At 42.7% G+C, this 13,851-nt stretch overlaps 1 protein-coding gene across 2 annotated transcripts in view; it reads right to left on the bottom strand.

Moving 5' to 3' along the window:
- LOC107394412 (F-actin-uncapping protein LRRC16A) overlaps positions 1–4,630 on the bottom strand; it is a 58,502-nt gene extending 53,872 nt beyond the window's left edge. For both annotated transcript variants that reach the window (XM_054744989.2, XM_015973338.3), the window contains exon 1: positions 4,361–4,630. In XM_054744989.2, the coding sequence (XP_054600964.2) occupies positions 4,361–4,400 (40 nt within the window). In that variant the 5' untranslated portion in view covers positions 4,401–4,630. The remainder of the gene's footprint in view (positions 1–4,360) is intronic.
- Positions 4,631–13,851: the final 9,221 nt, after the last annotated feature.

Raw genomic sequence — 13,851 nt, 5'->3', positions numbered from 1 at the left:
GCCACTGTATAATTCTTGCTGTCAGTATTTGCAAGATATTGGTATTTGGGTCTGTACTGGTTAGACTTAAATGAGTTAAACCAAGGTCTACAGCCCTTGGGTCATAGACTATGAGCTATAAGTATATTGGTCTTTTTATACTGGGAATCAGGAGTTACTTTAGTGATCAACTTGTTTCTTATTTATTTTTGTCCTGATTGTGCCCTGAGCAATTTTATGACTGAATAAAAACAAATAAAATCAACATAAATAGAAAAATCGTCCTAAACAATCGTGATCTCAAATTCAGTCACCAAAATCGTGATTATTATTTTTGCCTTAATCGAGCAGCCCTAGTGTCAACACAAGAGATCAGTAACAGGATTTTGAGATCACTGCATAAAAAGGAAAGCAGATGTATTGTAGATGGAATGAAAGACTTGTAAACCAAAGATGGAGTGACCATGGAGAGTGTGTCTTGCCCGTTTTGTCAACTCCGCCTACTGGTTACTCGTACATTGCACCGTTCACATGTGTTACGTCAATTTCGGGGGACGCGCATGAACAATGCTTCCAGTTTATGCAAGTTACGCGTGGCTGACATTCTAAACACGCGTACTCGTCAGCAAACAGCAAGTACAGTGGGGCAAAAAAGTATTTAGTCAGCCACCGATTGTGCAAATTCTCCCACTTTAAATGATGACAGAGGTCAGTAATTTTCTTCACAGGTACACTTCAACTGTGAGAGACAGAATGAGAAAAAAATCCATGAATTCACATGGCAGGATTTTTAAAGAATTTATTTGTAAATCAGGGTGGAAAATAAGTATTTGGTCAATAACAAAAATTCAACTCAATACTTTGTAACATAACCTTTGTTGGCAATAACAGAGGTCAAACGATTACTATAGGTCTTTACCAGGTTTGCACACACAGTAGCTGGTATTTTGGCCCATTCCTCCATGCAGATCTTCTCGAGAGCAGTGATGTTTCGGGGCTGTCGCCGAGCAACACGGACTTTCAACTGCCTCCACAGATTTTCTATGGGGTTGAGGTCTGGAGACTGGCTAGGCCACTCCAGGACTTTCAAATGCTTCTTACGGAGCCACTCCTTTGTTGCCCGGGCGGTGTGTTTGGGATCATTGTCGTGTTGGAAGACCCAGCCACGTTTCATCTTCAAAGCTCTCACTGATGGAAGGAGGTTTTGGCTCAGAATCTCACGATACATGGCCCCATTCATTCTGTCCTTAACACGGATCAGTCGTCCTGTCCCCTTAGCAGAAAAACAGCCCCAAAGCATGATGTTCCCACCCCCATGCTTCACAGTAGGTATGGTGTTCTTGGGATGCAACTCAGTATTCTTCTTCCTCCAAACATGACGAGTTGAGTTTATACCAAAAAGTTCTACTTTGGTTTCATCTGACCACATGACATTCTCCCAATCCTCTGCTGTATCATCCATGTGCTCTCTGGCAAACTTCAGACGTGACTGGACATGCACTGGCTTCAGCAGCGGAACACGTCTGGCACCGCAGGATTTGATTCCCTGCCGTTGTAGTGTGTTACTGATGGTGACCTTTGTTACTGTGGTCCCAGCTCTCTGCAGGTCATTCACCAGGTCCCCCCGTGTGGTTCTGGGATTCTTGCTCACCGTTCTCATGATCATTTTGACCCCACGGGATGAGATCTTGCATGGAGCCCCAGACTGAGGGAGATTATCAGTGGTCTTGTATGTCTTCCATTTTCTGATAATTGCTCCCACAGTTGATTTTTTCACACCAAGCTGCTTGCCTATTGTAGATTCACTCTTCCCAGTCTGGTGCAGGTCTACAATTCTTTTCCTGGTGTCCTTCGAAAGCTCTTTGGTCTTGGCCATAGTGGAGTTTGGATTCTGACTGTTTGAGGCTGTGGACAGGTGTCTTTTATACAGATAATGAGTTCAAACAGGTGTCATTAATACAGGTAACGAGTGGAGGACAGAAAAGCTTCTTAAATAAGACGTTACAGGTCTGTGAGAGCCAAAGATTTTCCTTGTTTGAAGTGACCAAATACTTATTTTCCACCCCGATTTACAAATAAAATCTTTAAAAATCCTACCATGTGAATTCATGGATTTTTTGTTTCACATTCTGTCTCTCACAGTTGAAGTGTACCTATGATGAAAATTACTGACCTCTGTCATCATTTTAAGTGGGAGAACTTGCACAATCGGTGGCTGACTAAATACTTTTTAGCCCCACTGTATATTTCCAGCCTTAAGTGTAAAAGGGTTCAAGCCCCATCTGTTGCAGTCGTTTTGTCCTTGGCCAAGATACTCAAACTGCCTTGAAAGCTGGTGGTGGTCGGAGGGACCGGTGCAGCCTTGCTTCACAGAGAAACTGTGGCTACATCATCATCAGCATGTGAATGTGTTTGTGCATAGGTGAATGACTGGTTGTGCTGTAAAGTGCCTTGGGGTTGTAGAAGCCTAGAAGGTGCTGTTACAAATACAAGCCATTTACCACTTAGACAGAAAATAATGTGGATGTGTAATCTCCACATCGCAAGCCTGAAGGTGTTCAGCCATGTTGTGGCTAACAGTTAGCATCTACTAGCCACACAATCAACATAGCAGTCACAAGTCAAGGTGGGTGAGTCCATGAAAGCCAATTATCTCTGTGATGTAAAAAATATTGGCTTTTTCTGACCTGTCTATTTAATTTCTACACATGAAGTATGAAATTGGGATCAAAGACCATTAAAACCAAGACCGTTCAGTAAGGCTGGGTGATACGGCCTAAAAACAATATCACAATATATTGAGGATTTCACCTCAATAACGATAAATGGACGATAACTACAGGTATGCGCAGAAACAAATGTTGACCACTAGGTGGGGCTGTCGCATGTATTACACTGAGTCACATTTTTACGTGACCCAAGGTGGTACAGCTTCTTAAAGGGACATGAATGTTGCCAACCTACACACACCTTGCTATTTTTTTATTCTCAAATTTATTTGATAATGGGAAAAGAGTCAGAAATTTCAATAACAATACATTTTCGATTTATTGCCCAGCCCTGCCGTTCTGCAAGAGTGAGAAACTTAAGAGTGATCAATGTGAGTGGCCACTCGTATTTCTAAAAGAACAAGTACTACTTGTATCTCAGTGAACGAAACTTTTAATGAAAAAGAGTTTATAGCAACATAAGATTTAAGGCAAGCCATTTTGTGATTGACAAATCTCTATGCATAAAGGGTGTGCATAAAAAAAGAGTATGATTTTAAATCAGAACAACTTGGTTTTAACATTCCCTGCCAAAGATTTATGAAAACTAACAACTAAAAACGTGAGAAAATATTGCCCATCTCTGCCTTTTCTCGAGTTGAGCACACACTTTTCCTTCTATCCCCACTTCTTATTAGCTCAGCATCTGAGTACAAAAAGTGCCAATGCAAGGGGCTATATCGTTCAGTATTAAATTACTGATGAGTGCTAAGTCACTTATCACAACCAAAAGCAGGGCTGGCAACAAAACGGTCTATTTATCACTCAGTCCTGAGATATCCAGTGTGATATCAGGCAGCAGACAGTAGAAATAATGGGGTTGGTAGTCTGTGTCAACATGCATTATGGGTTTAGTTTCATTGCTAATGACGGCCTTATGAAGGAAATAGAGGCTTGTACTGTATTATATGATCACCTGAATGTAGTTTTGAAACTTTGATCCTAATCTTTCAGAGGAGTCAAAACAAACTACACCTCTGGTGAAAATGAGTGGTCAATCAAACCAAAAATGGGTTAAAATAGATGCAACAACTTTAGTCCAGAGTTATGAGCCTCTAAAGGTTAAGGCAAGCAATGTTTGACACTTTAGGTTAGTTTCTGCGGGAAATTGCAGTCATTGACTTTTCCTTTTGAAACTCAGTCATCCAGGCAGTCTATGCTGATAATATCTCACAATCCAAAGGAATTTCACAGAACACACCCCTCTTCCAAAGCCCCAACTCCCCCTCCTTCAGATAAGGAAGTTGCTGGGGGAGAAACGTTAAGGTAGTCAGCAAAAGCCTCAGGGCATGAAAATAACCTTTCACAAAAATGAAGCAACAACAATGCAGAAAATACGCAAAAAATCTTGAACTGCTCCTCTTGGTTGGTGAAATACCTCTCTCCTAATGTAATGTTCAGCGTCCTAACTGTATTTTTAATAGACACTAAGTAGTTTTATATCAAGTTTTAGTCAGTTTATTTGATTATTCACCCTTTAAAGCTTATTTGTTTTACGTGCTGAAAATCTAGTTTATATATTTAACCTTAAAAATCATCAAGTTGAATCAAAAACTTTATTTTGAAAGCAACCACAGTGTCCTTTAACTCAACAGTTAAAACTTTTCACTCACCGAAGAGTTCGTTGGAGATGTTTGACTTGTCCTCCGACATTTTTTCTTCTTCTGCCGAGATAAACGCTGGAGTTTGAGGCCAAACACGGGAGGAAAACGGGCCCAAAACTCTTCAACCGAGAGGAGCAGCGAACATTTGCGAAAAGGTGTAGTCCCGTTCTCTCTGGTTACCTGTCGACACCCAGCTTACCTAACTGTTCCTGCCCGCCACCATCCTGCTGCTATTCACGTTACTCAGCACTGTGGAAAACATGCGGTTTACTGTAGCATTACTCTACACTACCATAAAAGCGCTTTGTTGTTTAGAGAAGTGGATCTAATAGTGTCTACAGTCGGTGCGTACACAAAAACAAATCACGCATGTGCATTTCTCAACTCACGCACACTTCAGTGGGACCTCCTTTCCTTTTCGTGCACCAGGTTTGTTTGAGCTCTCAAAAGCGGAACAACACTGACACTTGGTGGTCACTAGTGCACTTTGCACTCCTGTCCAGTACGCAGGTCGGGGCGGGGCATAACGTGGGCGGAGTCAAACCGTCCACCGCGCGGGCGCCATGTTGAAAAAAAACCATGTAGAGGCCGGCCGCCATTTTAGATAGGTCTCCTTCGCCTCCAATGCATTCGTTTCTACAGAGGAACGTGCTTACACAACTAAAAACACATTTTATCAATGTTTTTCACAAAATCAGATATGGCATGGCATGATAATTAAAATATAAATATAATTAAACTAAATAAATTAAAATGTAAAATTCTATCAGTTGCTCATTCTGCATTGACTTTGGAGTACGAGGAGACCCATCATATATGGCGGTGATGCTTTCCAGCAGTCTATGAATTCATGTCTATGATGTCAGCATAACAATGATAATCAAATAACCTGTTCGGTGGATTTCAATAAAATATATAGAAAGCACAGATGATTAAGTTAAATGAAATAGGTGCCATTTTTTGATTCTAATCTGTTCTGATAATCTTATTCTTTATTCTACTCTTTTGGATGGTATTTATATTGTCTTTTAACTATTTTGGTACCATTATTTATTATTGCATCTGACACCAAGACAAGTTCCTCGCGCTGTAAACTGACCTTTACTGCTATTGGCAATAAGGACAGTTTTAACTCTGGTATGTTACACCTAAGTTAAATTTTTTTTAAAAAGCTTTTGTATGGGGCATCATTCATTATTGTTTATATCATGATCAGGTCTGGTGCCAAAATGTGTTTATGTAAATACCACCAAATACTAAGGCTATATAATATTCTATATACCTTCTTGTTAATAAAACTGTACTAAAACGATGGTAATACATTTACATTTCCATGAGTCCTCACAGGTAATACATTTACATTTCCATGAGTCCTCACAGGTAATACATTTACATTTCCATGAGTCCTCACAGGTAATACATTTACATTTCCATGAGTCCTCACAGGTAATACATTTACATTTCCATGAGTCCTCACAGCCTTTTACTGAGGTTCAGCTCCCACTGAACTAAAAAGTGATTACCTAGTCCAGCTGAACAGAAACAGTGAAGTGAAACTGACAATTAATATTGGGCGTCTAACTATAGTAAAGCAGAAATAGCTATGAAAAAGATTCATGCATGTGTCAAAAGTCTTCTTTTTAACTGTAAGTCCATTATTTTATCCATGCTGCCATTATTTTGTTATTTTTTTTAATATTAATTTTACAAGTGGGTGTGAAAACAGTGTAGATATAGACACACATACAATTTTTTGTGCACTCAGTTATGTCAGCTACATAAAGGGGGCAGAGACTGAATTGTGCCATTAACACTTATTAAAACATGCCAGGGGGTGGTGAGACAGTGGACCCAAGGATGCAGACTTAATGTTTAAAAAAGCTAAATTTAATAATGCAAACAAAAGCCAACAGTAGAACACAGGTATAAAAAATACAAACAAAAGAACCAAAAAGCACACAAAAATAGAAAAAAATCCTCTAAAAAACAACTTACTGAGGAAACTGAACACAAAAATTATTACCATAACACTCAGCCACAAACACTCTATATTCTTGCAGGGAAAAAGATTTGATGGGGTGTCAAATCCTGCAAACACCTGCATCTTCCTCTTGTCACAAAGTCCAACACAGAACTCCTCGTAGTCTTCCTGCAAACTGAAAGTGAACAGGAACGGTTCCCTCGCATCTTGAAGCTCCTCATCATCGTCATCCAGGCCATCATACATGTGTATAATCTATACTGCCCTCAAGGAAGCGTTCTCGTCCTTAGTGATGACCTGGGGAAGGGAAAGTTTTCCTTTGAAGGATCTGGTGCCACGCCACCTTAAGGTATCTGTCAGGCTCAAAGTCACAATGTCAGATCAATCAGCCAGTCAATAATGGCACCCCCTGGAGGCTGAGTAACACCACCACCATTCCTGTCTGAACAGTTCCTGTTTGATCAGCTCATCAGCTGAGTGAGAGCACCTGTCTGCAGGACACAAACAAATTAAGGCCTAGTCCACACGTAGCCGGGTTTTTAAAAAAACTAATATCCGCCCCTCCAAAAACTTGCATCCACACCACCTCGTTTAAAAAAAAAAACTCTGTCCACACGTACCCGGATAAATACGTTGTTAAGGACATGCCAGACCTGTAGGCGGCAGTACTTCCCCCGTTCTTAACCTCGTTTCGTCTGTGGTCTTCCGCAAGGAGCAGTAATTCCGCTTGCAAAAACAAACAAGCAAAAAGCGCTTGGACAATTGATAAAGCGAGCGCAGCTCAAGGGGCATCCATGCTGTCGGCTAGTGTAAACACAGGTCGCACACGTGATGTCAGATTTTTTTTGTCGCGGAAAGTGACGTTGCGGACCTTAAAACTCCAGTTTTGTCTGTCCACACGCAGACACCCAAAACGGAGAAAACGCAGATCTTCACTTTGGCCGGAGTTTTTAAAAAGATCCGTTTTTGTGTGAAAAAACTCCATTTTCGTGTGGATGACAGGCCAAAACGTAGAAAAATATCTACGTTTTGGCAGATCCCCGGCTACGTGTGGACAGGGCCTCAGTCTGCACCTCAGAAGGAATCAGTGGATGCAGCAAAAAACTGTTCAGGTTGGGGGAAACCACAAAGAGGCTACTGGTATGATACTGACAACATTCTACTGTTGAATAAAGTTAAATGAAATTACCTGCTTAGATTAGATTTAAAATAGTATTTGGAATACAGTGGATGATGAGTTATTTGGACTGTAAATTTAAAATCAGCATTATTAGATAAAATAATTTATTCTTTTTGATTTGTAATTGTATAAATCTATTTCTGTTTGGTTTTCAACCTGATTACCTGATTACCTTGGTACCTGATTACCTGATTACCGTGGTACCTGATTACCTGATTACCGTGGTACCTGATTACCTGATTTACCTCAAATAAATTGAGAACAGGAAATTAGTTGTTTCCAAGCTTACTTTTTGTGGTGGAACAAGTCTTTTTCAAGTTTGGACAGATGCTAAACAGAGAGAAACTTGACAGTTGAAAACCATTGCATTCACGGTGAAGGATCAAAGGCCTGAGTCAAGAGAAAGGGCTGTTTCAACAGCAGAGGAAAATAAAGACAAATAAAGCCTGGACTACGTTCTTGATTATAAGTTGTTGTTCCACACAAGATGGCAGAAGAAGCATTTGGGAAATCAGTGAGTCAGCTGAAGAGAGAAAGAACCATGGCTAAAAGTACTTTCACCAAAGCCGCTAATTCTCTCACAAGGGAAGTGAAAAGCATGATGAAGGGTGAACTACAAGAGGAGTTCAAGAAACTCACATGTGAAGCAAGAAGACTCTTGAGTCAAATGAGGACTATAAAGCTGGCTTATTAGCAGACCTCGAGGCTGAAGATGGAGAAGAGCTTGGCAAGCAACAGGAGGCTGACCTGGTGAAAACTGAGAACGACTGTCAGACAAGGTTGGATGAAGTCAGAGCCCTAATTCAAGAAAAATTATGGTCAAGCTATGGACATGAGCTGATAACTGCAATCCGGGAAGCAGAAAAGACACGTGAGGAGGCTATGGCAATGCCAGTAAGCACCATAAACCAAGATGGATGTGAAGTACAAATCGCCTTCATGAGACAGCTGGTCCAAGAAGCTGCTAAGACCCTAGCATCGTGGGAGATGTGGCTTCCAGCCACAGAGCGACCTGAGCTGGCAGACCAGGTAAGGGATCTGAAGCTCATGAAGAACAAGCTTGAAGCGAAGAGAGTAGAGTTTGCAATAGCAGGAAAAATTGCAAAGGACAAACGAGATGCAGATGTGGCAGCAGCTGCTGCATCAGTGGCCACCAATATGGCTACTACACCAGCCACTCACCCTACGCCCATTGTGAGAATACAGCCAACAAGTATGCCCAGATTTTATGGATGCAAAAGAGAGTTCCACCGATGGAAGAAGGACTGGGAAAATCTACAAAGGCAAGGAGAACCCACTGGCTCAGTGGAAGTGAAAAAAATACAACTTCTGGACAGCATCGATGGAAAAATTTCCAGAGACCTACATCTATCAACCTACAATACGGCTCAAGAAATTTTCAGGGTCCTTGAAAACAGATTTGGCAATAAATCTACTATTGCCTTGGAAATAATTGAAGAACTTCAGAAAACACCCACAGTAAAAGCAAACCAGCCAAGAAAGGTTATTGACTTAATCCAAATGGTGGGAAAAGCTCTGGCTGACCTTACAGAACTTGGAGATGTGGGTGCCATTAAGAACCCTCTGGTAACCAAGTCTATTGAATGCAAGTTACCAGAGGCCGTAAAGAAAGATTGGCTGGTGTTTATGGTGAACCCTCACAACAATGTCACACCAGACAATCATTTTGATAACCTTCTCAAGTTCCTGAAAACTCAAGAAGAAATTCTGGAGAAATTGGAACAACTTGGAGTAACTGAGAAGCCAGATAGGCAAGAGAGTAAGATTGGAAAAAGGTTTGCTTCCACACGCTCCATAAAAAAAGGAGGATGTGTCGTCTGTGGAGATGAAAGACAAGGGAAAAAGTATTCTTCTGCAAAAGGTTCAAGGAACTGAAGCTGCCTGAGAAAATGAATGCCATTAAGAAGTTGGGAGCATGTAAGCAGTGCTTAGGATGCCACAGAGAAGAGGATGATTGTTTAGGCAACTACCTGTGCAGAAACAAAGACTGTGGAAAGGGGAGCTTGTCAGATCACCACTTTTTTCTCTGCCCCAGAGGAGAATACAGAAGGAGCGGGAAAGACAAAGGTGGAAAAGACGACAAGAAAAATCCCAAGCTTACCGAAGAACAGGAAAAATTCATGGCTGAACTCTCCCCAGAAATGGTAGAGAAGTGCAGACGAGCGTTTACAAACTTGACTGCAAACCCAAACAACCCAGGAAGAGAGAAGATGAGATTAATGGATGCAAACGGCCTGGAAGAGCTACCAGTCATTATGATGCTTCTAGAAGTCACCACCAATGCAGGTCAGAAGATAGGGACCCTGATTGACTTGGCATCGGACACTAATTATATAACACACAGAGCTGCTAAAAGATTGAAACTGAGCAGTGAAAAAATCATTTTGGTCGTCCATGGAGTTGGAGGAATGGCTATGAAGGTTAACACCAGATGATATATACTCAGGGTGAGAATCAGAACACCCAGAGGGACAGAAATAGCTCATGAACTCATCTGCTATGGTCTGCGTGAAATAGCTGAAGTCCACAAAGTTATTGAACCTGAGCGGCTGAGGAGATTCTTCCTAGAAACTGCGCTGGAGGACTTGAAGAGACCGGAGAGCGTCGATCTACTCATCAGCCACCGTGAAGGTCGACTTTCTCCACAGAGAGTGAAAGTTGTTGGGGATCTAGTCTTGTGGGACAGCCCGCTGGGGAAAGTTGTGGGAGGAGCTCATCCAGATCTCTTTGAGGAGGTGGACATCACAGCACATCGGTCCAAAACGCACTTTGCTCGCTCAATGAGAACAGCTGCACGGAAGTATGAAGAGATCAAGGAGACAAGAGAGAAGCATGCTGAGACCACAGTTACTGCCAGAGAGTTTCTAGAGTGGTGGAAATGGGACAGCATTGGGACAGCCTGTGAACCAAAGTGTGGTGGATGTCGCTGTGGCAGCTGTCAACCAGGAGGAAAAGAAATGACATTGAATGAAGAAAGGGAGTTTGAAATCATAAAACAAGGGCTCACACATGTCAAAGCGGATGCCCACAGTGATGCACCACACTGGGATTCAAAATACCCCTGGATCGAAGACCCAACCTCTCTTCCTAATAACCGGAGTGGGGTAGAAGCTACCTTTCGGAGAATGGAGAGACAGCTTAAGAAAGATCCTAAGTGGAGGGCTGCCTATGCAGCCCAGATACATGAGATGTTTGGAAGAGGAGCAGCCAGGAAGCTCACCAAGGAGTTAATTTCTCTGGAGAGATACTCAGGAAGAGGAGATTGGAGAGTATGTGATCACAAGAGTAAACACGGGAGATTGACTAGCAGGATGCATAGCACAGCTGGCTATGCGGGAGACCGCAAGGCTACCAATGTTTGCTCACCTACAAGAGGAGAGTAGAGTTTTAGAAGAGGACAGTTACGTGGATGATATCCTGACATCTCACAATGACTCCGAAAGGTTGAAGGAGATCACAAAAAATGTTGAGGACATTCTGAGAGCAGGGGGATTCTTTCTCAAGCCATGGATTCTGTTGGAGCAAGGTGAGAAGCAGATAAACCAGGAAGCAGGTGAACCTGGATCAGCAAACCCAACAAGGAAAGCTGTGATACTTCCCAATCAGATGAAAGAAGGTGAAAATAGAGCCCTTGGGATTGGATACATGGTCCAGGAGGACAAACTATATATATTATTATCGATCAACTTCTCAAGAAGGAAAAAGAAGATAAGGACTGGCCAAGACCTCCTCGAAGAGGAAGTGAAAGAAAGGACTCCTGACCCACTAACTAGAAGGGAGCTATTAAGTCAATTAGCTGGCCTTTATGACCCTATTGGGCTAGTCTCCCCTATCAAGCAAAAAGGAGCCATACTTGTCAAGAAAGCATTCCAAGAGGCAGCAAGTGGAGATCTGATCAGAGACACTACAAGCCACTCTCTGAAGACCTCAGGAGAGAAGCCATCAAACTATTTGAGGAGTATGTGTGTGTTGGCTACATCAGCTCTGTTCTGAAAACCTTGGTGGTGCATGGTGTGCGAGCGGGGAGGTGACACTTCAGTTGTGCCCTGGAAGACGGATCTAAAGGATGGATCATGAGCGGGATCGATCTTCAGTGGGTGAGAGGAACCCACTTGGTATGACACGTCTGACTGAGACGCTACTCCAGCGGCCAGGTGGTCGCTCCGTTGGTCCCCCTCCCCCCTTCCGTTTTCACAGATGGAACACTCCTGCTGTGGAAGCCTGCCTAATGACTCTGGAACAAGGAGGTCAGAATTTGTTATCTTCTCACTGTGGACATATTCTTTGTGTTAAAGACTTTGATAGAATCCTGTCTGGGAGAACTGAGCAACAGACAGTGAATCACCATCAACGAGAGTTCGGCTGGACCCTGCGTGATCAGTGGATGTGGGACTTTTGGCATGGTCGAGTCCGCACCATAAACCCAGCGCTGATTGTCACCTTCCCGCTGAATGTTGTTCCACCAAGGGAATTTCAGAAGCAGGGGTTGCATGAGATGGCACCGTATGTAGGGGGGATATTGTGATCTAGTATAATTAAGTGTAAACCTTAATTATCCTTTTTAGAGGGGAAGTGTTATGGCTCAGAGCCATTTGGGTTTTTCCCTGTGTGTGTGAGAGAGGAGATGCAGCACCTGGCTCCAATCTCACTAGATTGCCTCCCGGTTAGATCCTCCCAGCTGATCCTGATGACCAGCAGCATAAAAGTCAGCCAGCCCTCAGTTCAGGGAGCAGCAGGCCAGGGAGGTTCTCTCTAGTCTGTTGTCTCCTCAGCAGCTTTTGGTTTTGTTAAGTTTTATGTAACAACTTTGGTGAGAGCTTAACTCTCTGTGTTTAACCGTTCGCCTTTTAGGGGTAAAGGGCACTTTACCCCTTTGCTTGTTTTAATTAAGACATCACTCGGAAATTAGGAAAAATAATGTGATGGTCTTTCGTGGATTTTGTAATTTGGTTAATATGAGAGTTTAGTTGTTACTCGTTTTGCGTTGCTGCTGATGTGTCTTGTTAATCTGTGTTTTGAGTTTATATTTATGTAAATAAATGTTGTTTTGTTACTTTTAACATGAGAACATGCGTCCTCATTGTTACCCCAGGCCCCCTAGACAGCCTGGATCGTAACAGAAGGCAGAGAATGAGGCCACCAAACATGGGACAGACTGGAGCTGGACAATCCACCCAGCAGATTCGCCTCACAGGAATGGAGCTGCTGAAGCAGCTGTTCAGGTCATAAAAAGAGCCCTGCATAACCTAGCGGGAGATGGAATCTCCACATGGGGAGAGTTTCAAACATTCCTTTACATGGCAGCGAACCTGGCTAATGAAAGGCCAATAGATGCCAGGACTCAGAGTCGAGAGGACTGTATTGAATACCTCAGCCCAAACTCTCTGCTCCTTGGTAGGGTTGGACCTAAGGGAGATACAGGAAACTTCAACTTTGACAACTACCCTTACAAGAGGCTAAGGGTGGTTCAGGCAGGTTCTAGAATAAATGGAGCCAACTGGCTGGACCCAACCTATTTGTCAGAAGTAAGTGGCACACAAAGGAATGCAATGTTGCAGTTGGCGACATTGTTTGGGTGGCAGACCAGAATGCCTTGAGAAACAAATATAGGCTTACCAGGGTGATCGGTGCCAATGCCAACAGGAAGGGAGTTGTGAGGGATGTCAATGTCAAAACATTCCCAAGTTACCCAGTTACCTCTGTGAGACCTGTAAAACGGGACAATAACACAAAGAGAGAACATCCCACCCAGATCCCCGCTACAGTTCTTCACAGAGACGTCCCACGGATCGTCATCTTGCTTCCTGAAGAAGAGCAAAATGTCACTGGGGATGCAAGAGATGGAGAGAGTGGATCAATGGTGAAAGAGATACAGAAGTCACCATAGTAAGATCAGCCTCTGCTCTAAAATATTTGGACTTAACAGTTGTGACCTCCTTGGGTTCAAGAACCAGGAGCTCAGGTGGGAGGTGTCAGGCTCAAAGTCACAATGTCAGATCAGTCAGCCAGTCATTAATGGCACCCCCTGGAGGCTGAGTAACACCACCACCATTCCTGTCTGACCAGTTCCTGTCTGATCAGCTCATCAGCTGAGTGAGAGCACCTGTCTGCAGGACACAAACAAATTCAGTCTGCACCTCAGAAGGAATCAGTGGATGCAGCAAAAAACTGTTCAGCTTGGGGGAAACCACAAAGAGGCTACTGGGATGATACTGACAACATTCTACTGTTGAATAAAGTTAAATGAAATTACCTGCTTAGATTAGATTTAAAATAGTATTTGGAATACAGTGGATGATGAGTTATTTGGACTGTAAA

This window comes from Nothobranchius furzeri, chromosome 19 (genome assembly GCF_043380555.1).
Source record: "Nothobranchius furzeri strain GRZ-AD chromosome 19, NfurGRZ-RIMD1, whole genome shotgun sequence".
NCBI classification, from domain to species: domain Eukaryota; kingdom Metazoa; phylum Chordata; class Actinopteri; order Cyprinodontiformes; family Nothobranchiidae; genus Nothobranchius; species Nothobranchius furzeri.
The sequence above is the reverse complement of the archived record's forward strand: the minus strand, read 5'-3'. Positions and strand labels throughout refer to the sequence as shown.